Source organism: Perissodus microlepis, chromosome 13 (genome assembly GCF_051167445.1).
Source record: "Perissodus microlepis isolate ML-2025 ecotype Zambia chromosome 13, ASM5116744v1, whole genome shotgun sequence".
Classification (NCBI taxonomy): domain Eukaryota; kingdom Metazoa; phylum Chordata; class Actinopteri; order Cichliformes; family Cichlidae; genus Perissodus; species Perissodus microlepis.
Genome location: NC_140473.1, coordinates 12,018,801 through 12,044,838, shown reverse-complemented (window position 1 = coordinate 12,044,838; position 26,038 = coordinate 12,018,801). Strand labels below are relative to the sequence as shown.

The 26,038-nt window shown below is 40.7% G+C and overlaps 1 protein-coding gene across 1 annotated transcript; it reads right to left on the bottom strand.

Moving 5' to 3' along the window:
* kcnk12 (potassium channel, subfamily K, member 12) lies at window positions 1-26,038 on the bottom strand. The gene is made up of 2 exons (XM_084948878.1): window positions 24,847-26,038; window positions 1-6,104 (listed from the first exon to the last, which is right to left on the bottom strand). The coding sequence occupies exons 1-2, from the start codon at window positions 25,184-25,186 to the stop codon at window positions 5,212-5,214; spliced, it is 1,233 nt and encodes a 410-aa protein (XP_084805004.1). The 5' UTR covers window positions 25,187-26,038; the 3' UTR covers window positions 1-5,211.

The following is a 26,038-nucleotide window of genomic DNA, read 5'->3' as shown; positions in this document are numbered from 1 at the left end:
TGTCAGTAAATATCAGTGTTTAATGGAACCCCTTCTTGTTTCATATAGGTTTTACTTTGAATAAATATAAAAGTACAATCATTGGTATAAATGTGCAACTTGCAAACAGAATTCATTTGCATACATTAACTTGATGTTACACTACATTGCAAGCAACATGAGACACAGCAAGGTGTAGTGTCGTGTTCACATGAGTCGAGTTAAGGATCAACATAAATAACAGACAGATAAAGCAGCTTCTAAAGTGAGAGCTGAATGTCATTTGTTGCTCCATATTATCAGCTCCCCTCCTAAAAAAAACACACACAAAAACAAACTAACAGGGACATGTGTCTTGTAAATCTGGAAATTATGCTCCGGATCAAAGCCAACAATTGGACTCTTGTTAAAGATCAGAAGCAGCCAAGCTGAGCAAATAATACATCATTCTGTTACTGAGCTGCTCGGCTGTTTACCTGCCCACTGGTAATAGCCATTTCCAGCGTGTTCCAGCCAAATTGATGATAATACAGTTTTTTCCCCCTGAAACGAGCATCTTTAACAGTCTTGAAATACAAAAGAGTTCGTGCACTCTTCCGTAGCAGAAACTGGAGAGAGCAAAGTGTTATGCATCATACTGTGATTACAGAGAAATTTGCTTGAATAAATGATAATGCCATTAGCACCATCGACGGCTTTAAAGGTCAACGCTAACAACATTTCCAGTTTCTTCTAATGTCAAACTAACTGTTTTTCATTATTGGACTGGTAAAGACCACTGAAGCGTTGCTTTCTACTTAAGCTATTTCACACTCAAATAGCCGCTGATTAGCAAATATTTGAACGTGAATACAGTACAGTATGTGTTGACAGAAAATAAATGATCTCAGTGGTGATTTTAACTGCTGATAAGCTGATGGGGAGTCACCGCTGTGTAATCCAGATCTGCCTGGATTGGAAATTAGGTGGAGCGATTAACCTGACTCTTTCTGAAGTGAATAAAATCTGGCTGTAAAACAGAAGGCAGCTGGACTTCTTTAAGTTTTGTCAGAATGTATCACGTCTCGTCCAAGAGGCTTCTTTGGATCTACAACCAAAGGGTGGAGAGTCCACCCCTAGTGGGTGGTGTCCCTTAGGAGGGTCATTGACCACTATTAAGTCTGGAGTAAAAAGAGGAGTAATGGGACCATTCTGCTCACAGTGTTGCCTGTGTTGTGGGTGTCTCATGCCAATTTTGACGTCACATCACGTGTCGCATGATATAATCTTGGATGGTCCTGCACCTCGTGATTTTTGTAACCTGGCACGTTCCACTGCAGCCGCTGCAGCTGGATTGATCATGCAGGTTTTTACTGCCATGTTATTAATATTCTAGCACAGAAGCACAGAGACATACAGATATACAGAGGGAGATTTTGCAGTTGTTTGGAAACTTGACAGTTTCTGGAAAAAACACACAAAGTCTTGGCTTCTGGTTTTGATGAGGCTGCGGTGGGGAGCAAATCAACTATTCCAGGGGGTATACTGATGCCTTAAAAGGGCTATCTTTGTCCACGGTGAATGCCCATCATTAAACAGAGGTACAATGCAGTCTTGAGGTCTTTACCCAGGCTCCTCAACCCTCACTCACATCTTGTGTCAGCTGACTTCAATAGGTCACATGATGGGGTGTAGCAAGGTCTCACGATGGTCTCACCCAAAACATGTGGTACCTGTGGTAATGACCCACATCTTTTTCACTCCTTGGCTCATGTGATGATGCACATAATCAACAGTGCGTCAGCAACTCTCTTAGGGTAAAACCTCAACTAGGGTTTAAATCCTTTTAACTCTCTACCTTCAGTTCTAAAACCTTTTGGTGTTAGAACTGAAGAAGCCACTTGGATGACAGACGAAACATCTTCAGAAACCTTAAAGGAGTCCAGTTTTTTTCATGCTCCATAGACTACCATGACCTGGATGACTGAGAACCTACAAAGTCAATATTATGTACAAATAGTGCTTACGTCATTTTAGTCCGAGCCCGTGTTTCATGTGAACATGAACGACTATATTACAATACAAAGAAAAGTAACTGACACATTTAGGACTCTTTTATGCTGTTCACAAATACAAACATACAGTAGATCTTAGGACCACCTGTCTCCTCTTACAGAAGATACAGAGGACAACGGGGCAGTTAAAACCATTGCAATCAATGGAGATCAATTTTGCAAAATGCAAAAGGATAGTATAGTACAACACACAAGGTCTACACACTATAATTGTTTCAATAAGGAACCTCTTTGTCATATGCAAGGACTAAAGTAAGGCAATTGATTTCAAGCCATGCATGCATTTTAGATGAGCAAACATTACTCTAAGTAATATATTCAGTGTTATAACAGCCTGATGTGTCACGCCTAAGGAAATTACATTTTAATTGATATTATATTGAGTCACGTAACTTTTCGGGGGATTATGCTTAACATATGATAGTCCTTGGATTCCTGTTCTCAGTTCTTTACACTCTTCTTTGGATACACAAATGCATACAAACACAAATGATCCTTGTTGAAAGTAAGGTTAAAGATACAGCGCAGCTGACAGCTATAGAAGCATTCCTGAAACCTCTACCACTGTAGCCTTAAGCCTCAGGGGGAGATGAAGGTTAACACATCATTTAGGAAACATTAGTTTAAAGAAGTGGCAGCAGTGCTTCTCCCCTTGGACATACTGTAAAACAGGGTAACACCATTGAATTCAAACTACAGTATATCATTTGCTACAACATGCCCATGCTCCTGCTCAAATGTCCCAGGGTTTAATACTTACTTTTCTATTACTATCAGAAATATGTGCACAAATCATGACGATTCTGCTGCTGCATGTGCCGCATCACCTACACACTGCTCGCTTCCTTGTTCATGAGCTGCCTTGTTGGGAACTGTTAAAATAATAAACTGACATTTTGGGAATTACATGCAATTGCTGTCTTGCAGAGAGGTAAATGAGCACACTGGTAACACTCGGTGTGAGCTTGGCATCAATCATCTCATCTAAAACTCTGTCAAAACACAAAAGTAAATATGTGCATTTCACAAAATGCCAAACATCTGGAAAAGCATCTGTGTTTTGTTTGTTTTTCTAACATGCTCATTTTCCATAGGGGTAGTTAAACTCTGGATGCTGTACCTGTCAATCTGCTGACCGACTGTGTGAGAGACATGTGACAGTGAGACTTTTTCAATCATCCACGAGTAGACATTTCGAAAGCTATATGTAGAAAAATAGACTTTAAAGAGTACTCTAGTTTTATATACAGCTATCTTGTATGGCTTCACCATAATGGCATGCGGGAGAAACTAAGACGAGCCTGAAGATTTAACTACCTGAGTCATTTTCTATTCCTCTTGGTGACACTGGGGAGTAAAACCAAATTATTCAGATCTATGCACAGGAATGATAAAAATCAATGGAAGGAAAGATCCAGATCTAAATCACGCCTTACTGTAAAAGCGCTTCATAATGATATATATATATATGTCTCATATTCACAGTGTAAGAGTGATGGGCGTGAGGAGAGAGAGCCGAGATCTGCAACTAAAAAGGAAGCGGGAGAGTTCTGGTGCAGTGTGCGTTAAGTGAATGCAGAGATGACAAGGGGGGGGGGACAACAATCAGATGCTGAAGATGGGAGAGTTGAGCCATTGGTTGAGAGAGACCATCGATTTGCATTGGCCACCTCTTTTCTCTCTGCTTCCCTCCTCTTCATCAACGTGTCCCGGACAGTTTAACTATCAATGTCTCCTCCTCTGTCACGCTGTTTACAAACATCAAACGCCATCACGTGGCTTTAAATCACACACACACCGCCGCTTCGGAATAGATAGTTGCCGGCAACAGGGACATTGATCGTGAGCCTGACAGGGCAACCATATCCTCCGCAAACACCCTCCATCCATAAAACCTTGGCTGCACATTTATGCTGAACTCAAGACAAAAAAATCAATCTTTGCAGGAGTTCAGGCCTTCTTCTCCTTCTTCCTTTTTTTTTCACTCAAAATGCACAAAGAAGAAAAAAAAGCATCCATCAGTGAAAACAAATCCTTACAATGATGAATCAGTTTTCAGTCTAGCGACTACGACTGACCCGGCCGTGCTCAGTCTGCATCATTTAACATAACGTGCCCATGGAATAAAACCACATGCAATTTATTTGCTTGTCAAACTCCTTCCACTTTCTTATACATACATACCTTATAAATCCATAAAGCTGTTTCTTATTTATTCAGCTCTCCAAATACATGTCTGCATGCTGCAGTGGACGAACAATTAGAAAAGCTTTATCGTTTACTTCCCTTCGCAGACAGCTGTAAGCTTTAAAAAAAGGAGGAGAGAGACGAAGTTGGGAAGGTGCCCTCTTTTACCCTTTGAGTCAAAGTCTTTGGCTGCTGAAGCATGTTCTTAGCTGATAAGAGGACCAGTTCCTTTTTTTTTTTTTTTCCAGAAATGGATTTTCATTCTTCAACTCTGTTCTTTTTCTCCATGTTGAGCAATGCAAGAGGAACAAAAATTAAATCAATCACCTGAGGATAGATGAGAAAAACAAGTGGGGCTCTGCGCAATCGAAGGAATGGTGCAAAAAAATGCATGAGAAACATATAATGCATAGATCAGTATGTGCTATATCATTCGGCGATTACGCTCCTTTTACATCAACATTCAGTACGCACATTTAAATAAACTGGCAAAACCTCAAACAGTAAATACTGTGCTGAACGTTTCCCTTGACTGCTTTACAGCACGTCATTAAAGTTGTATAAGTCTGATAGTATAGAGCGAGTGTAGCAGACTGTGTCCTCTGCAGAATAACACTGATATTTAAGAGACTTTGTCTGAGACTCAGTTTGTTCTGGGTTGGGACTGAGGTCAATGGGCGATTGTTGGTTCCCACGCTTCCAGGTCAGTTTATGTTTTTTGTTGATGACTCAGTGCTTCTCTCTTCATGCCATCACCACCACCATCATCACCAAATCATCATTAAAATCATAACCATTATTATCATACCTGTATTATCACAGGCCAACCAAAAGTATTTAAAAAAATCATATGTATCATGCATGTCGATATTACACTGGCAATCCCTTTCGAGAAAAAAAAAAACCTCAGACAAAACTTTTTGTGTTTTTATATGGCGATCAACCTCTGGGTTCTTATTACAGTACGAGTGTAAAGTGCCCCCCACACCCTCTACCTGGAGTTACTTGTCTCTGCCAGTCTGTTGTTCATGATACCCAGAGCACCAACCCCCCCAGAGAAACCATTATGGCGTGAGCTGCCGCATACTGTCCTGGGATATCCGTTGGCAGACTCAGACAGCTGCTTCTGCATGATGGCCAGCGACACTTTGCTAGATGCTGCCAGGTCTTTCATGGAGATCATCTCCCCCGATAATCTGCGGCCCTCTGTGTCACTGTCACAAGGTCCGTCTGAGTCGGGCGGCTGACCAAACCGACGCTGGCGACCTTTGGAGCCCGGGCGGATGGCATTGCGTCTGCCCAGGAAAGCATTAGCGTTATTGCAGCGCTGGCAAAACAGGCAGCTCATTTTCTCCAGCATCCAATTGAGCACCTGCTTGATGACAATAGAAATAACATTGAATAGCGAGTAGATGCAGCACACACCCATTAGCATGAAAAAGAAGTTGGCCACCCTGTAAAGGCTTTGGTATTCGTAAGCCGCGCTCTGGCTGCTGACAAAGTCCCCAAAGCCAATGGTGCTGAAGGTGACAAAGCAGAAGTAGAGAGAGTCTAAGTAAGCCCAGCCCTCAACGGGCGTGTACATGGCTGATGCACAGCAGGAGATGGTGATGGCTGACAGGCCAAGTATCAGCATCACGTGATACACCGAGGGCTTCCATCCTGGCAGGGAGTAGGCTGAGAAGTCATGGCGGATGCCTGGTGGGAGTAGGCCGCTGTTCCTGATTCGCCTCTCCCTCACAGCCTTCATCACCACAGCCAGCAGTGTGATGATGCGCTCCAGGAAGAGGTTAAAGAAAAGGATGGTTCCGGCACAGCCCAGAAGCCCGTAAAAGATCAGGAAAACTTTGCCTGCAATTGTCACAGGTGTCGTCATCCCAAAACCTGCAGAAACAGAAAAGATATCACTCGTTCAGCCATGCAGCAGAGGCCACGACCGGATTTTAACCTACGAGATGTTTGCAGTTTCCTCACAGGAAGTGAGTTTCAGGCCAGGGAAGTGATCCGTGAAAGAAAAATAACCTCAAAATCTAAAAGAGGTTTAAATGAGGCTTGAATCATTCTTCTAAAACATTTTGCCTAGTAATTAAAACGACGTAAAGCCGAGGATTAGCTGTGCAAATACAAATTATGTACAGAAAGTACTGCATGATAATTTGACTCGATGCTGATATGAGAATGCAAGCTTTTACTGGAAGATTAGTGTCTGAAAAGTCATATACAGAGACAAAGGAACTGTGTGATAACTGTGTTTTGCACTGTGAGAGAGAATAAGGGGAAAGCAATAAAATCCAAAATATATAAATATTTGCCAACAAGAAAAAAATTGATCATAATTTAAAAAATGAAGAATTATGTCCAATAATGGTGTAGCAGCTTATTCAATATTAAATCCTTGCAGATATTTAATGCATTACTTGTATTATTAGTTACTAATAGTTAAATCTTTTAAAAAGAACCATTTGTATAGTGAAAATTGATTGTGAAAAACCTTGATTCTGTATATTCAGCATATTTTTTATTGCTGTGAGTAAGAAAAATCAAATAACTTAGAAGGATATCGAGAAGAGGATGCCAAAAATAAGCTGGGTTAAGCTTTCTGAATATGCCCTCCCCACTTCAGCTGTGTCTGGCTTCCTGCTATCGCCTGATTTCTTAGTCACTTTGAGCGAGTGTTCAAGCTGAGGAAGTGGTGATTAGAGCAGAGGAGGGAGGATGTTTACGGATCCTGCTGCGTGTTGAAGGAGCACTCCTCAAACTCAAGTGCCACAGGTTTGGCTCTGATGTAAACATGTGCCTGATATCTGGGCATGGCATTGTTTCGCATCAGGTCAAATACTTGGAAGAGAAAAGGGTGGAACCAATTAAGGCAAAACAATAATTTAAGTCGTTATCTTCAATTAAAATGAGAGGTAAAATAAATAGCAGAGGTTGGCGCCCATACGAAATGTGCTTATTATCCATCCAGTATCCTATTTCACAAAAAAAAAGCATCTGACCAACGTGTCTATTACTGGAGCCACTATGGAAACCCCACATTGCAGAGAAGTCGTGAAATCTGCAGTGCATCATATATTTTCCTTCTTGATTAATTTCCAAAACCCGGTATAAATCAAAATTGTGTAAAAAATTATATGAATTTATATGTGCAAAGCATACTCTAAAAAACAGCCAGTACAGAAACACTATGCAGCTTCTGCAGGAGACCTGCTACATGCATATTCTCCCACTGACTGATTTTTCATGTGCAAATTTTCTGCACATATATCCATACGTATGTATATATATACACACACACATATGTATATATTTTTTTTAAGTGGTTATTTGTATGCATGCTTGGGACGCTCTGTCCAAGGCCAAATTGAACACACACACCTAAGCGCACACAGAGTGTCGAGCCCCTTATCTATAGAACAGCAGATGGTATATTTGTCAACAAATAAAATCGTGCTGAAAGATCAAGCAGTTCACTTTCAGGCCAAGGTTAATTGATTTTTCCATCATGGCTATCCTCGTTCTCAATCTTCTCAGTGCACTAGGGCTGTGCTTTACCCCTTTTTCCCACCAGCCACCCTTGTCAAGTAATAAATGACATCAATATCCAGACAATACTTCCTTTATGATAGACAAAATGGCTTTTTTGCCCTTATCTCCAGCACTGAAAACCACTCTCACGCAGTTTTGCTGTTGACACGATGGGTCATTTAGATCAACACTGATTGATACAAATTGCTTTATGGACAACAGGGAATATAAGCCCCACGCGTCCACACATGCACACCTTATGGCTTCCTACACACACGCATACGTACGATGGTTTTCATTCCAGACATGACATAATCTGCTTTTGTGACCATTACAAAGTTCAAGTAACATACACCGAAGCAACTGAAAGGTGAGGGGCAGCGATTACCCAAATTAAGCCCTTCAGTGAAATCCTATTTCAGTGTTTCATAGTTAATTAATTAGCAGTCCAAGTCTCTCTAACTGAGCTGAATCATAGGGAAAACAGATTACATCTTCTCAGGGCACACAGAGACAGTCTTCCGCACCGTCTCTCATTACCAAGTAAATTACCTAAGAGAGAAAAAGGCACCAGGCATCGATTCAGTGTAGCATTTCAGAGCCATTACTCCAGACTACTGTGTCAGGACACATTAGGGAAAACAGGACAATATTAGAAACCAAAGTGCAGGAGAGCCAAAACCAAAAGATGCTAAACTCTGTGTTACTTTTATTCTCAAAGACTTCTTCATTTATTCTTTAAAAACACTTAAAAATACTGCTGACTTTTGTGAAAACATCAATTTTACCCACCCGGTCTCAGCCAAGATGACTCATTTAATTCGGCCGAACTTGATAAGGCAGAAAATCATACGTGTGCAAATCCAATTCAGACAGAGACCTCTGAGAATATTTATTCATTAACATTAAATAAAGTATGCTCAACTCAACACAGAAGATGATGTTATGCTCTAATGACTAATGATGCTTACCCACATAATTAGACACCAGAGATTCAACCAGGAAGAAAATGATGGAAACGGCGCCATTAGTATCCATTACTTACCAATGTGAGAGTTTTAAGAGGAGAAGAAGAAAAAAAGATGATCTAATGATTATCTGACGGTGGGCGAAATGAAATAGAGGGAATACAGAAATAAATTGCTACTAGACGGTAGTGAATCCAACCTTTTATCACCGAGAGTCGAGTGTAAATCATATTCACTTTGCTGCTGATACAGTTTAAACTGAGCAGCTTTTATTACAGTCCAGCGACAAAGGGTTCATTAAGTCCCACAGTAAAGTTAGGACCTAAACAAACAGCTCTCATTACTGTGGGTTTTTTTTTTTTACAGATATATCAATGGAGATCACGAATGCTCTGCACTTAACTTGATTCGCTTAGTAGTGTGCTCGCCTCTAAGCAGAAATCAATCATCAGCTTTTGCACTAAAGAGCCACTCTAAAATCTAAAACACTTAACAGACGTTTCATTATCTGCAGAGATCGCTGCACAAAAGAGTTAATAGCAGCTATTGCAGTAAATAACACTGCACCGTTCAATCACTCTTCATGTCAGTCGAGTGACGTTTCCTCTGGCAAATTGAGATGAAATGTGCTATTCAATACCAGTTTGTGTAAAGAAACAATGAGGCAGCAGAAATAATTTCCTCATAAGCATACAGATGTATTCACTGAAGTGTTATAGTGAGGGATTAGGGGCAATTTTACAGGTGGAGATGAGGCTGCAAATATTGGTTTTGGTTATTGCCAATATACCAGTCAGTCAGTCAGTTTGCCTCACAATACTTTTCAACTTTCAGATCCAATCCAATCCAGATCTGTGGCACTCAAACCAAAGTTTCAAGCTGCAGTAATCTTTTTCTTTTTTACGACAATGGCTTTGATGATTATAATTTCAAAGGCTCTGTTTATCTGGGGAAACCTACAGATAATTATGTTCAAACTCTGCAGTTCCTCTCAGCTATATGAAGTGTTTCAGCGCCATTCTGTGCACTATTACGAAAGTTTTGATTTTATATAACTGCTCTCTTTAGACTAATTTTGCATCTGCAGCAAAAGCAGGTGCCTGTGGCTCCTGGAGGTGGAGGGTGGCATGTTATTTTTTTTATCCTTGGCTCCTCTGATTTGAAAGTCACGAATGTCCTTGGACTATATACTGAACCATTCAGTGATGTATGAGTGTGTCGATGACAGGTAAAATGTTTAGTGGCAGAAAAGTATGCTTTTAGAATGCGTGAATCTGGTTTGCAGTGTAAAAGTGCTTTAAGTGCGCAGTAAGAGCAGAAAGGTTCAGGAAAAAAGTACCAGTCCATTTGTTCAACAGTTACTGAAGACCAAAACCAGAGTTAAAAGAAGAGTGCAATGCTGTCAAGCGTCTTTAAAAATCCCCTAGGCGGGTTACGTTGCGACAACTATAAAGGCAACAGAATACTCATAGGGGGTCATATGATTGTTGGGTTTTTCTCTGTATCTATGAAGCGCCTTGAGGCGACTTTTGTTGTGATTTGGCGCTATATAAATAAAATTGAATTGAATTGAATTGAACAGAATAAAATTCACGAGACAAGCCCATGAAACCTCTGAGTGAGCACTCGTGCCCTGCAAGTGGAGGCATTCAGGAGCTCCGTGTTCCTCAATGTTTTGCACGTCTGTTTGATTTATTGGTTTCCCCGTCTGTGGCTGCAGCATCTTTCACTTTACTTCCTGTTTAACTTTCAAGCCAGGTTCCACATGTTGCCCCCTTCCTTTTCCCACCCCTTGTTAGCACCTTGATTGAGTTCACCTGTACTTCATTATCCCTCTTCCCTCCCTCATGTTTCCTAGGAGCCTATATGACAATGCAGCAGATATATTAAATATTAGAGCAAAATTCCAACTAGGAGGCTGACATACAGATTTTTTGCAAGATCGACAAGTAGCAAAGGTCAGATTTGCCTTGTTTTGGGTTATATTGCTATTTCAAGGCTTCTACGCCAATTAAAGTTTTTTAAACTTGGTTGCAGCTATTGGAGGGGAATATTTCTTGTTGGTTCTCATCACATAAAGACAAATACTTTAGATTGTTTCTATAACTTTAGACTCTAACGTTAGCTCACAGAGGTTCAGGAAATCTTTTGGGAATGATGAAACAAGTGAACTGATTGGTCAGCAGGAGGTGAGTTTGTGAGTGCTGATCTCTTATCTCTAACATAACCTGCTCTGGAGCACATTACCATGGCAATATGCTCAGATTAGAGTTAACTCTTTTGTTTGATTCACTTAGCCCTAAATCCTACTTCATAGTCCAGGTCGGTTTGCCAACTGTCCTGTTTTTCCTGGGACATCCTGTATAATGAGCAAAATTGGTTCATCCCTTATTCTATGCTACCTTAAATGTCACGTATATTAACCTTTACCTGCAACGTTGCATACAGTGTGTATTTACACTATGCCCAGCTGGTTGTGCATTGTGCTTCTGGCACACCAGAGTGTCCCTTATTTGATAGTTAAAAAGTTGGCAACCCTAAGTACAGGCTTCAGCTTTGGTCTGTTGGGACCAATTTATTACTTTTATTGCAAATGGCAATGTCTTCCTGTAAAATCTTTCATTATGCAATAAGAACGATCAGTCAGACCAACACTATCGATTTAAAGTAATGCTTGGTCAGTTCGTGTTTTCCCTATAAATTGCCACCTCTCTGTGCGTGGGATTAATACACATTAATTCTGATAGAAAACCGTGCAAACACTCCAGGCCCAAATAGAAACTGGAAATGTGATCTAATTGTCAATTCAAAGAAAATTATGGTGGAGTAATCTAATCCATACCAGGTGTGTGCAGTAGAGCGCACCTTGGTGCTTGTGTCATATTTAATCAAAGGCCACTTTAAACTTTTATAAAATAAAGTTTCCAGAAAAAGGGATATTGATTTAGTTTATGGGGGAAAAAAAGCCTCATAATGCCAGTGATCATGAAGCTGAGTGCATGTCTAATGTTACAACCAGTCTGCATGGACCAAGGTAACATCAGGTAAGGTCAGAATTAATTGGCTGCACCAAAATGGATAGAAAAGACACAATGCAAGGCAAATATAAAATAAAGCCAATTCAAGTGGGTATAAAATCCTAATGGAAATCCACAAGAGAACGAAGGGCAACTAAAAGTGCTGTATTTTCACTTTATATATATATATATATATATATATATATATATATATATATCTTTGCTTCTGAGGGTCATTATCCTCCCACACAAATCCTTGAATCCTTTAAAATGGACACAGATTCAATATATGACTGTTTTGCAAAGCAAAAATCTCATCCAGGCATCCTACTGGCCCGTGTCCCCAATTAATGTGCTTAAAAAACAAACTCTTACTCAAAACAACTGCTTTCCACTAGTGGGAACAGTCCTAAATTTGCCCGATAAGAGCTGCAGCGGAAAAATGCCACGCAATGCCCTCTGATGGCTGTGTTTCTGTGACAAACAGGAAATCATTAGTCACGGGCGCGGCGTAGTGGGGGTCTGCAGAGAGGACAGAGGGCCGAGGAAGCAGCAGCATGGCCAGACCTGAGACATCAACGCCACACCATCTGCTGAGGAGTTGCCAAGATTACTGGCAGACTGGAATAACAGGAATGTTCACACTGTGCTGCCAGCTTTACAAAAAGCAGATGATAGAGTGGACGCAATGCCAAGTTTTGCTTGAGATGTGGCTGCGTTGTTGTATCTGTTGACTGCATACATACAAATTAAACAAAGACTGTAGCATTATATATTTAAAAAAAAAACCTAAGCCAGCGTGCCTGAAGCAAAACAGCCTGGATTTGAATTTCACACTCGTATAATTTATAGGCAGTGCATTACTGGTATCTGTTCTTCAAGTCAAAGGATTGTTAAAGAGCGTTTTGTGCCACACCACCCTATTAGAAGAAATATCGGACTGACGTTATCTGCAAGAAACCTTTGGGTACCATTCATTAAAGCGGGTCGATGCAGATATAAATCACAGAGTAACATTTTGTGCAAATAATTTACACACCGTGTGAGAGATAGCAACGTAACAGAAACCTGAGCACAACCTGAATATTTTTCTCTGATTCTTTTATAATTAAATTGGCTCCCCCATAACTGAATTTGATCTGGCTTTTTATATCGTGTCCCAGCAGTTAATTCACTGGCAAAAAGAGCCGAAAGGACTGATGACTCCACTGTAGTCTGTATTGATTTGTTGTCAAAAGAAAAAGGAGGTGGGGGGGTGTTGCATTCTCTTTGGATGCGCAGCACATTTACTCTTTTGTGTTCAGTTTTCACTCTGTTTTTCACCTCTGCGGCATGAAAAAAATTAAGTCAGGACTTGAATAAGGAAAATAAAAAATCAGGATTCATGTGGCTGCAGTGTTTATTTGCAAACAGTAACAGAGATTTTGTTCCTTCTTACGGCTGAGAAGTCCTTCTCTCATCAGTTTAATAGCTTCTGGCTATGGATCTAAAGGCCATGTTCTCGTGCTTCCTATTATCTTGTACACTGTGCACTGTAAATATTTGAATAAAGGCTGCACAAAACTCTCACGTTTAAGTCTGCAAAGTAAACACACCTGTCCAAGTGGAGCACTACAGCCCTGTGATTAGCGTGATAAGCCCACGTGTTCAGTTAATAGGTTATACACATGTTATCCTCATACCGTGACGGCAAAAAGAAAATAAAGTGTTACATATCAGGACCTAGTAAAACAAGAACTATCTTGTCCTTAACAGGTGTAAAAATGATCTAAATACTAAAATAAAGACTTGTAGAGTCACTTTTAGCAGTAGTAACATCATTTTCTGCATGACTTTATCAGCCTCTCACATCATAGATGAGGAGTTCTGGCTCTCTTCTCTTCATCACTGCTTCAGTTCATTGAGGTTTGAAGGCATTAATTTATGCACAGCTTGATTGGGGTCAGGACTGACTGGGTCATTGATTCTTTTCTTTTTCTGACATTCTGTTGTGGATTTTGGATAATTGTGATGTTACATAAGCCAGTCCCAGCTTTAACTATCAGATAGATGCCATTTCATTTGAATACTTTGGTATACAGACAAGTCTATGATTGAGTGCAAACAAACCTTACTCATCACATCCACCATCGGTCTTGACAGTTGATATGAGGTGTTTTTGTTAGTGCTGTACTATGTTTACTTTAGTCTCATCTGTCCAAATGACAGAAGTCTTGTGATTCAGATGCACCTTTGTAAGCCTAAGTCGTGTTGCTGCGTCCTTTTACGAGAGAAGAGAATTTCTTATCGCCACCCCAAAGAAAACCATAATTGTTCAGTCTTTCTGTAATTGTACTGTCATGAAATTGAATATGTTAACTAAGGCCTGAGGAGACTGAACCAGATTTTCTGAGCATTGCACGATCTAACCTTGGGGTCAATTTGCTGGGATGTCTACTCCTGGGAAGATTGGCAGCAGTCTGGAGCGTTTTCCACTCGTAAATTATCTTTTTGTTTTGTTGAACGATGGACTTGAACTTTTCTGAAATTGCCATATAAACCTTTCCAGACTGGTGGGCAGCAACAGCTTCGTCTCTAGGATAACTGCTAATGTCTTTCCTTCTTTGGCATTGTGTTAACATACATGGTGCTCACACTTGCTCATGATCAGTTAATTATATGCATTAGTTAATCAGCACCTGGCTGCTACTTACCCTCTTAACTCCAGTAAGCAGGGAGCAGTAAAGGTGTACTTAATTTTTCACACACTGCTTTTGCATTTTGCCTTAATTTAAAATAAATAAATAACAGCATGATATAACATGTTATATGTTGTCATCTGAGGTTGTATTTATCTAATTTTAAGACCTGCAAAATCTCATGTCTGCATGTCACATTGTGTATGTCTTTCTCAGCTCTGCTGCATTAAAAAGGAAAAATAAATAAATGCAGCAACTGCTTGGGGTCAGCATAAATTTGCTTTAATGACTTTTCCTTTCCTGCTAATGTGATAGCTCAAGCTATAAATTAAGGCTGAGCAACTACAATAATGATGTTTGATCATACACAGGGAAACAAGAAGCTGGGAGAATGGATGAAAGAATGCTCTGTTGCTCACAGTTAAGTAATGTTTTACTTTATACTAAACAAATGTGCCCACTGTGAGTCTGAGAGTGGCTGACTGTGCCACAGGCTGCCAGCTTGGAGGTAACAGAAAAATTTGTGAATGCCGGCATTAGGACAGAATACCCTCAGCTGTATCTCATCCTGTTTTTACTACAAGGGTAATAATTCTTTCAATATAAAAATAAAAATGCATGACAAATCAATAATTAGGTGGCAACAATGAAAGATTTTATATTAGAGAGAAGGTCTGTTGAGTGATTTCAGTCCATATGATGGCTGGCAAAAACATACAACCATTCGCTCTGTGCAGGGCTGTGATATTAAGCTACAGTCAGACGAGCTGGTGGTTGGTGTAGACGCTCATTCAGCTAGACCGAATGATTATTCTCACACTAAAGAACATTTAAGGACAGTGTTTGGCCTAACTCAGGTTATTTGGTCCGTTTCTTCATCTTTTAATCTAATAATGATGATTAATCGCATGAATAAAGGTCAAGCCCAAAATATATGCTTTTGTTGCGTTAGCTCTGTTTAGCTCCTTAAAGTGAAAGTGATCAGATTCTAGAGAATTTTGGTTAATCCCAAATCTGACATTTAATCAAACACATTCACATTAAATGATATTTCAATGTATTTTTTTTAATTTATCCACTAAAGGATGTAATATTGGAGCATGGCTAAGTGCTGTTCTCCCTTTTCTCTCTGCTCTTACACAAGCAGCCCCTCCTTTACACGAACAGACAGATGGATGGCTGCCAAATCACAGTGCTCACCAACTTACTGTTAGCTCATTAACATTGATAACTATTTATAAACATGACCCCAAGATGCAGATAAATGTTCAACTAGTGCAAAAACTGATTTTTAAAAAAGCTTCATTCCTGCTCTGAAAGTGGGTGCCTCACTTTTACTGCATCAGAGGTTGCTAACCTACCAAAAAAAGATGCAGACTTTTTCTGCTTATGGGGAAACTTTGAACTCTCATAGCTGCAAGTCAGCAATGACTGCTATGCTTCAGTCCCAGTGGGTTGCCAGATAAATTGGCAATGATCAAAATGTTATCAGCAGGTAAAGAAAAATAAAATGAATGACTGTAAAAATTAACCCTGACACAGAGAAGGTCACAAGACTTGTGCAAAGAGTGCAAAGAACACAGAGAGTTTTATCTTCCCAGTGCCATGTTGCTGCAAAGAGCAGAATCAGTGAAATGCTAATCAGCTTGAGGAAGATGAAGCCCAGCAAATTTGCTGTGTCCTCTAAAATGATCTTGGTATCACTTGGCCGTGATGGTTTACGTCTGTGAGTTACTGTACGTAGGCGAGTACACGCCAAGTCAGACCAGATTTATGACCTGCTGCGACAGAGCACAGAGGTGTGTACAGCCTTTCTGTACAGCAGCAATTAACTATGATGGAGATTTATTGAAGCTTAGGCTTCCCAGTAGGTTTGCCCTATACCACAGAAACACACATGCACATGTATTTCTGCTTCACAGTGGGAAGCACTTTCGAAGAACAGGATCTGAGAGAGTGGAAGAGATGGAAGGAAAAAATAAATGAATGAAAGCAGCTATTTGTTATCTGGACACATTTTAATTCTAGTCTTTTAATTTTGGTTTAAACTTTACTGCTAATGTAAGTTTCACCAACATATTTTAAAAAATAACTTTAAAGCAAAAGATCAACCCCTCTCTTCTTAGCAGTTGCAGGCCAATCTCAAAATTACGATTTATTGTTAAGTCTTTAGGCAGGGTTGTAGCTAAGCAGCTTTCTTGATCAATTTTAGTCTGTGTTTTGTACTTATTCCCCTGAAACAGCTCTTCTCAGAGTCTTCTGTGATAACTTGTTACATAGTGTTCAGTTCAGGCTCTCTTCCATTTCTCTTGTCTAGGGTGTGCCACAAGGCTCTGTTTTAGGGCCCTTATTGTTTCTGTTACATCTGCTCCGACTTCAGCACATTTTAAGGACATTTCTTATCACTGCTATGTAGATGATTCAGTTATATCTCTTTTAAGCCCCAAGATGCTTCTAAGTTTCAGATCTGCAGCCTTAAAATTATGGATGCATCACACCATCTGCCATCATTGGTTCATCCAAGCCAGGTCCAGTTATGTACTTCTGTGTAACAGCAGGCCACATCCACAGGCCTACTTCATTTACAGAATGAAAATCAAAGCAGCCACTGGGGAATTCTTCCCGCTGACAAACTGGTCAGCTACAGATCAAACCTAGAAGTGAACAAAGTTTGCCTTCAGAGGAAAAGCTATATCTCAGTGCGGAAGCCAACATGTTTCCCAACTTTTACTTTGAAGGCAAATAGTTTCCATTTTTAGTTTGTGTTGCACTTTTCACAATTTCACTACAGAGAGTAGCTGTACGGTGTTTAAAGACACTTTCATCACTTCCATTCAAAATACTACTGCAATGATATGCTAGAAACTGAAGCAATCAAAAAGAGGTTTTAGCCAACCAGTTGGGAAATATTTTTTTTCGCAACAGGTGGTTGCAAGGGAGTTGCTAACTGGTCTGTAGGTCTGTGTTAGTGGGACTTTAGAACTAACTAGTCGTGATTACTCATTTTTCCCTCCTGACCAGTACCAGCTAGATGGCCTTTGGGAATGGTATCTTATTCCCTTGAGCCTACATGTCACCATCATTGTCACATGTCCAAAATGATGGAAAAAATTAATGTCACAAGGTTAGTGATCACGTGCATGCAAAACCTAAATAATTGTTAAGGTACTACTTTAAATGTGAAGTAGCTGATGGCAAAGCTAGCATATTAGCATGTCTACAAGCTATTATAGTGAGAACAGTAATACAACATGTCCGTGTCAGCAGGATGACTCTTTGTTTTACTTTGCAACTCTGTATGAGTTGGCAAGTTATTATCTTGTAAGCCAGAGAACAAACATTATAATATCAAAGATCCCGGGCCTTGGGGAGTTGTATGTGAAAAAATAATCACTTTGGCAATCACTTGCTGATAGTAATGATAGGGTAGTACAACTAACTTTTATTTAGCTTCTTATTATGATATTGTGCATGCTGCTTCACTGTCACCCTGCAAAGATTAAACAGAACAGAGCTATTGATAATGCTATTAGCAGCACCTATAAGGAGTCAAAGTGACTTCTGTCAGTCAAGTCCCATACATGATTGGGACTGAAAACTGTAAGTTTGAAAATGAAAATAATTTGGAGCTGTGGATTAGAGGTTACAGTCGTCTGCACACCGTCTCTGCTTGAAGCTAGAAACAACATTTAGCTTCAATTTAGTGACCAAACTAATCTTCCAAACTCATGTAATAATTTCCTGCTTGTCACCATAAGTCCACCCTTCCGCCTCCCAGTGCTTTACAAAAAATATTGCATAAGGGAGCTTTAGGGCAAAAATGAGACATATTGCATTCCCATATTTTAGACAAAATGCCATGCAAGTCTTATGCAGAAGTGGTACACAACAGGTTTACTTAATCCCTAGTGAGACATTTTTCTGCACTGAGTGTTTGGACTAATCTAAAAAGACCCCCAGTGCCTTTCATGTGACTGGGGACTCCCCTTTTTCCACTTTTAACAGTGACATTTCCTCAGAGTCACTGAGCAGCCGCTGAGATCTGAAGAAAGGAAAGGGGAAAACCAGAAACAAAAAAAGTCATAACATACAGCTTCGAATGAACTGATCTTTGAAATTTTTGATCGAGTGTGCAGTTCAGCAGTCTACTGTGTAACACAGTGGCAATGATACTCCCAAAAACTTACAATATAATTTAAAAGTGACTTAATTAATACAAACCCAATTCCACAAAAATTGGTATGTTATGTAAAATGTATAGAAATGCAAAGAAATAGATGATGATTTGCATTTCTCAAACCCATATTCTAGTCATAACAGAACACAGAAAACCTCTCAGATGTTCAAACTGAGAAAGTATACCATTTTAAGAAATGGTAAGGTTATGTTTAATTTAATGACAGCAAGACATATCAAAAAAGTTGGGTCAACGTGCTTTGAATGCTTTCAGTTGGTGAAAATTCTGGACTGCAAAAAGGTCAGTTCAACTCTTGTACGAATGCTGTAGCTGTTGTAGCTGCTTCATTATGCAGCTTAGCATTTACTTCCTGAGATATGCAAGACATGTGGATTTGAGCTGTGCCAGGTGAACTGTGTTTTCCAAAAAGAGTTTCAAATTTTTATTCGTCTGACTGTTTTCCACTTTGCCTTCCTACAAAGAGCTTTGACTTTTCCTGTTGCCATATGGCTTCTTCTTGCTATCTCTGCCTGTATTTACTTCTGAGAAACTCTGCCTCTCGGAGACGCCCTTTTTGCATCTGATCATTTTGCTTACATGTTAACAGGTAATCCAGTGAGGTTTTTTTTTAATGTTTTCTACGATTTTGTGAATAAAATATGGGTTTATGACAGCTACAAATCATTGCATTTTGTTTTTATTTACATTTTTTTAAAAAAAAATTAGATCTCAGTTTGATTCTCATCTGGGTTTTTTATGTTGTGGTGTCTTTTTTTAGCCTTTTTTTGGGGGTCAATTTTATTGTATTTTTATATTTTGCTGTTGTACTTACATTGGACTAAAATCGATATATGGTTCATTTTTGTTGTTTTCAAACTCTCTTGTAAAGTACATCTGCTTTAAAAAAAATTGACATTGACTAATATACAGCAACCCAAGTTTTTCAGAATTGGGGTTGTAAATAGAAAGAAATGAGACAACAGTGTTAAAAGAAGGAATATGTCCAGCGCAGTGAGATCTGAGACTGACGTTAGATGGGAATCGGCATTGTTTGAGACACTCTAGCAACAGTGCTGAAGCGAGAGACGGACAACAAGAACAACTTGAAAAATTGCTGTGCAGTGATTTTGCCTTCGCAGATTGCAAACCTTTCCCACCTACCTCCCAAAGGCACATTCATAACATGCACTAACAGTAACAACAACACAGATGGTTTTGTCCCAGCGAGGCAGCACGAAGTGGTTAATCTAAATGAGAACACGACATCAAAGCAAAAACACAGCCTGCCTTCAGGAATCCACGCACTCCATCATGTGACATTTCACACTGCTTAAATGCCAAACGCACGCTTCACCAGACTGAGGTGACATTGTCTTATAACCTCAGAGGCACACGAATTAAAAGGCAGCACAGTACAGAACAAATTTGGTTTGCACATACATCGGGCCTTGGTCAGAGAGGCATGGTCACACAAACCTCACAAGTGTGACTCAGTGAGACTCAATGAGACTGCCAAATTAGCACTTTTTAAATTGGCACCAGAAGATGAGGAGAATAATACCCTCTAAGCCATTAGGCCTAATTGTCTACTAACACTCCAGAAACGCTGAAGATTATAATGTTTCTAAATCTTTTCTTACATTGATCATTACATAACACGCTTGTAGCTTTCTTGAGTTAACAATTTTTTTTCTAATCGTCACCTAGTTATAATAAAAATGCAATATAATGCCAGAATGGCTTTGATTGCTTTTTGATTGCTGGTTTATGAGATTACAAAGTGATTATGTTTGAAATAATGAGTGTTAAAAAACAAACCTGTCCTTCTGCAGCGGAGGCATTAAGTCAGATCTGCTGCTCATTAACAGGAATCGGTTATCGCTCTGCTGGACTGAATACATCGTGATTTCGCAGATACTTTTGGTGTTGACTTTTAGAAAAGTTGGCAGAGTAATGCATATTCACACACTGCTTCAAAGAATAATTTTCCTGTTATGGGATTCATGAAATAGAGTCATAATCTGACTATAAACACAAATTCAGAAACGCTGCTGTATTAGCATAGCAGGGTATATTTTAAACTCATTTGGGCAAACAAAGACTCCTTCAGCCAGGTTTTGGCAAAATTAAGAGCACTGTCACCTGGTTTGGGCCTTTCTGTGCCTGCGTGGATTTCCTCTGGATACTGTGCAAGACATGCAAGCTAGTTTAACTGGCAAATCTAAATTGACCAAGCATGTAAGATAAAGTGCTAGAATCCCCTAGAATAAAGCACTCTATAAATAAATGGTGGTCAATAAGAGAGTAGAACATGCTGTAAACATCATACTAATAATCCAACAAGCATCGTTTACTCTTATGTTTTAATATCTCAATCAGACCAGTCCAGTAGTGACTTTCCTTTTTAGCTCTTTCAACCACTCAGGGCACCACCTAGTCCTTAAGCTGTTGTGTGCTTTAATATGTTCACCAACTAATCTCTATCTTTGTCTATCCACTGTTTAGAGCTGGATATTTAGTGTACTCCACAAGGGGGTTCTTTGCTAATTAACAGCTCACAGGAAACAATTAAATGAGCCTCTTAGTGAGACTAAAAGTCTAAAAGATCTAAGAGCTAAACGCAGCTAAAACACATGAAGAGTTGACTGGAAACCAGAGATTTATGCAGTATCCCTCTCTGTGTAACGTATAACACATAAAAGGGATTGCTAATGTCGAAATGTTGTTTAATGCAACTTTAAGTTACACTTTTGAGAGGTGTTCTCGATGTGATCGGACACATAAATACAAAACAGGGTTTTTATTACACTTGTTATGTTATCATATCATCATAACACTACAGTAAGCTCAAAGCCGTCAGGCTAATGAGGACAGTTTGTTCGTAATGATCACATTTCATACTCATACTCAGCTACTCTGTACAGCCAGGGTCAAGCAGGATTATGTCTTGTCCATTTCTGACATTCCTCTTAATTTTGAAAGTTTTCTGCAGGTTCAGTGAGGATTTATTTAAAGCAAAAGAAACTGCATGTGGTTCTTTTGTGTGCTGTGTGTTAAACTGTACTATTTGCATTGTCTGCCTTTGTGGATATAGGTGTGATAGAGCAGGATGCTGCAGTGGCTGCCAGGGGCAGGACAGAGTTTATCCTCAGGAATAAACAGTGCAGAACACAATCCAAATTTGCAACTGAATGTTATGTTACAAACTGCTGAACAACTAACAGCCTTAACCTGCTTAATAACTCCCAACAAGCTAAAAGTTCTCAATCTAATTGATTCTCTTCCCTCGGTGCTTGATTCTCAGGCAAGTATTTTCATTGCCAGCACTGTAAAAGTGACTAAGGGTTTCTCCTAAATGCCATTATAGGTACTCAAAATGAGACATACAGGCTCTCAAAAGACTACAGAGAGCTGTCCTAATTGGCAGCTAGCATCTATCAATCAGCCCTGAAGGCTATAAATATCCATTTTATTGATGCAACTCTTGTGCCCTCCTTAATGTGAGTTCAAACACAGTAACCAGAAATATGGGGCAATACAATACAACCAATACAAGAAGGCTGAAAAGAGTCTAACAGTCTATATTTTCATGCTAGACACACATTAGATACTTGTGTGGGGTTTTTTTGAGTGTGTAGGTGGCTTTGAGTTAAATATGCAGGAGCTTATAACTTTGCTTCCACATTAATGCACTTGGCCCTGGCTGTACATGTCCCATCCATTCCCACTCATCACACAGAAACTCCGCTCACAGGAAACATAGATAAACAGCTGTTCAAGAATTCATGATAGAAAAGTTCATGTTTGTAGTCGGAGTTCACCTGTCAGAAATTTTACAGATGTTTCTCTGACAGGGCTTCTCAACAGGGAAATGCTTTTTGTGCCTCAAGCTTGTTTTTTTCTTATTGTAGCCTCCCCTTGAGTGATTACTGGGACTAATCAGAAGTGACACTGAATGGCAGCACTGTGTGCAGTGGTTATTATACTGCTGTGTATATGACAGGTAGTGCTAATGTTGCTCACCAAATCAAGCATATCGAGCAGCCATGCTCAGCTGCTATCCCGGCAGCTGTTTTCAGTTCCAACCTACGTTAAGTGACAGCTCAGCCGATACCTTTCTATGCATCCAACTGTCAAATATGGGTCATACTATTTAAGCCCATTTAACTGGCCTGTTCAATGCAAGTCACTTTGCAGCCACCTCCACCTCAGCTCATGCTATCTCAGATTTAATCGGTGTCTTATCTGATGCCTGCCCCGTTCATTCTGCTCTCCCCGCCTATCGCCTCATACAGGCAGAAGGCAGATGTGCTCCTCACAGCTACTCTTGTGCATAAATGCTGGACAAACTTTTATTTCTTCTTTTTTGAACAATTTCACTCAAAACCAAAAATATGTAGCTACAGAAAATACAAAAAAAAAGTCAGAGTTTAACCAATCTGAGGGAACACCAGAGATTTCAATCTGGGCCAAAATGCTAGTTTTGTTGCATTTGTTCAACATATGCTTTGGAAAAAGCTGCAGTGGATTTGATACTTACTGCAGCTTTTTCAGAAATTCTAAAACAACACAGTGTGTGCAGCACCGATGGCCAGTGAACCCAGCCAAATCCCGGGGTAAAGTATGCATCATGTGGCCACGGCTTTATTTCATTCTTCAAAGTGATGCTATGGAGGCACATCAAGGGGAGCAAAGAGTCACTGCTGATTTGAAGCCTCTGCCACAGCAGAGTCAGAGGCGGGAAGTGTTTGGGAGGAAAGTCTAGAGTGCACAGGGGGATGCCGCTCTGATAAAGAGTTGTGTGGGGAGGCCCCACAATCCCTTTTATATCACCATCTCACAAGCATGCAGAAAAAAGTAGCACACAAGCCAGAGGGTTGGGGGGAGCGGGTTGAGATCAAAGGAGGATGAAATGCTAGACAGAAATCCATGCAAACACATGAAAAGGAGGAAATATTGTAGAAAGCATCATAACATCATTCTTTTCTCTCCCCCCCCCTCCCCCCCAAGCTGCTGAGTCAGTTTTTATCATCAGCCTGTTGGGTAAAGAAAGCGATGCAGTTTGACAACCGGAGTACAAAGGATTTCAACCTGCCACAGACATGTACACAAACACAGCTGCTGTGGTTCCCTCCCATGACACGGTGAGCTGAGTACACGGGCTCCCCGAGTGCTCTGTGTCTGTGCCTTTGTGTGTCTGCGAGCAGGAGGTAGAAGGACTAATAAAGCTCACCTGACAGGTCTACAGTAAATAAAGTTGTGACAGGTTCCCTGCTCACGAGGATCAGCTTTCTTTTATCACTCCCTATGCCACAGTATTCAATTAAAAATAGTTGCCGAAGGTGTCACACTGTATACACAGATTGTGTTTGTGTGTTTAGGCCAAGGTCAGAGACAGACAGCTGCTGGAGTGTGTTCATTTGCTTGTTCGCATTCACTCACTCATTTACTCACTATAAGCTGTGGCTCGGCTTTATCTGTCCGGGGTGTGGTGTGATGCTGGTGGTGGTGTGAGGGGCAGGTGTGCGTGATTGGAGGGGGGTGTTGGAGCCCATCAGGCATGCAGTGCACCACAGTATTGGCCCTCGGGGTGCCCTGGGAGGGACACTTGCTCTTTTCTGACCTATTGCACAAGTAAATGTTAAATGGGGAGGGGGCGGGTGAGAGCAGAAGGGGCTTCTCATTGACATTCCTTTTGGTTTGAACAGAAACGTGGCCAAAAAAAAAAAAAAAGAGTTGTACCCGTGGGTGCTGTCCTATAGCCAGGGAGCTCATCCCTGTTCCAAATGGCAGACAAGTCAGATGCCGTCCCCGGTGCCAAAGTCCCTCACAGCCAAAATGTAACACATGATTGGAAAGAAAAACACAATAATTTGGATCATTTATTCTGCATGCAAGCCAGTGGAAAGAAAGCCCCCCTCAGGGAAGCAGCTCCAGTTTATGTGACATCCACACAAAAAGTAAGGATATCAGTATTTATCATGAATACAATTTAAAATAAAACACCTCTAATCCAATCCAGTAACAAAGACCCATTCAAGTGTTTCCTGTCTTCACGACATGGGCTGACAAGCATCCCTGGAATTTCTTCTTCTTTTATTAACACAAAGCTTTATGTGGCCTTGGCATGTGTGTGGTTTTATGTAGAATAGCCCTAATGCATATTTTCCAACATGTATGCTGTCGAGAGAACAACATGATGCAACCGAATGGACCAAGAGGTCAGGGAATTTAGTGAATGCTGCAGAGATCACCCACCTATAGTCGACACCACAGTTCCAACAAAATAAAAAGCCCCTGTAAAATCCCATCTTGGCCTCAGAGCGTCAGCCCGGATTCCGGCGGCGATGGCAGCCTCGTACTCCCGCAGGAAGGAGTTCAGCTCCTGCAGGCTTATGTTGAAGGTCTCACTGAAGTTGAGGAGCGTCCCGTTCCAGCGCCCGTGAGCCCGCAGCTCGGAGGGCCTCTCTATAGCCGAGAAGACCGCAGCGCCGCACAGCAGGTACACTAAAATGAGGATGGCGAGCAAAACGAAGCGGCCGTTGTCCTCGTTGAGGTGTAGGGAGCGGCAGTCTTGCAGTCGCTGGCCAGGCATCATCCAAATTTCAGCACCACTCGCGCGTCGGACAGCGACAAGCTCCACATCAGAGACGGCATTCACTCGTCTGTAGGTATCCTCTGGAAGTCACTGTCCTGCTCTGTGGCTCCGCTTCTCCGGGCAACAATTCCTCTCCCGACACGTTGTCTCATTGTAGTTGTGAAGTGATATTATGTATAGCTTAAAAGCACAAAGAACGACCCCACTTGTGGATTTAAGTCCGCACATCCATCAAAGAGTTAATGCGAAAAGCCGCAGGCGCCTAGTTTCATGATACATACATTTTCCCCCCTCTCCTTGTGGCAATGCAGTTGGCGTAAAGTGGACTGCAGCTTAAATCCAACCGGGCGCGCTTCTTTTGAGGAAAAGCAAGCAGTAGTATCCACTGGGTACCCCTCCTCCGTTGCACCAAAACGATCCCCCACACAAAAGATCACAATGACGCTCGAGATTCTCTAAGTTACAAATGAGTGCGTCTAAAAAAATCACCACGTCCCTCCTTACAAGTAAAGTCTTCTGTTTCCACACAGGCTTGTTCTGCAGGAGTGCGGAGCTGTCGCCTAAACGTGGGCACTGGTGGTAGCACAGTGCATCCCATCAGCAGCCGGTGTTGTGAAATTTCTCATCGAATCCAGGGGGTGTGCGTTTGGCTGAAGATAAGCAGCATCCCCGTATGCGTCCTCAGATGGGGTAGTCTTCAGATCTCAGGATTTACATTTTCACTCCGGTGCAGACGCTATCTTTTGCCATGCGCACTGTGGCTACTCTCTAGAAACTCACTTTCAGCACAGTGGGCGCAAAAGCAGAACCAAAATTAAGCTATACATACTTAAACTAAACTATTCCTAACAG

Coding starts and splice junctions, on each gene's coding strand:
- kcnk12 (XM_084948878.1), bottom strand. CDS start 25,186: ATGATGCCTGGCCAGCGACTGCAAGACTGCCGCTCCCTACACCTCAAC. Junction 6,105..24,846: donor AACTGTGGTGTCGACTATAG/GTGGGTGATCTC, acceptor CTGTTTCTGCAG/GTTTTGGGATGACGACACCT.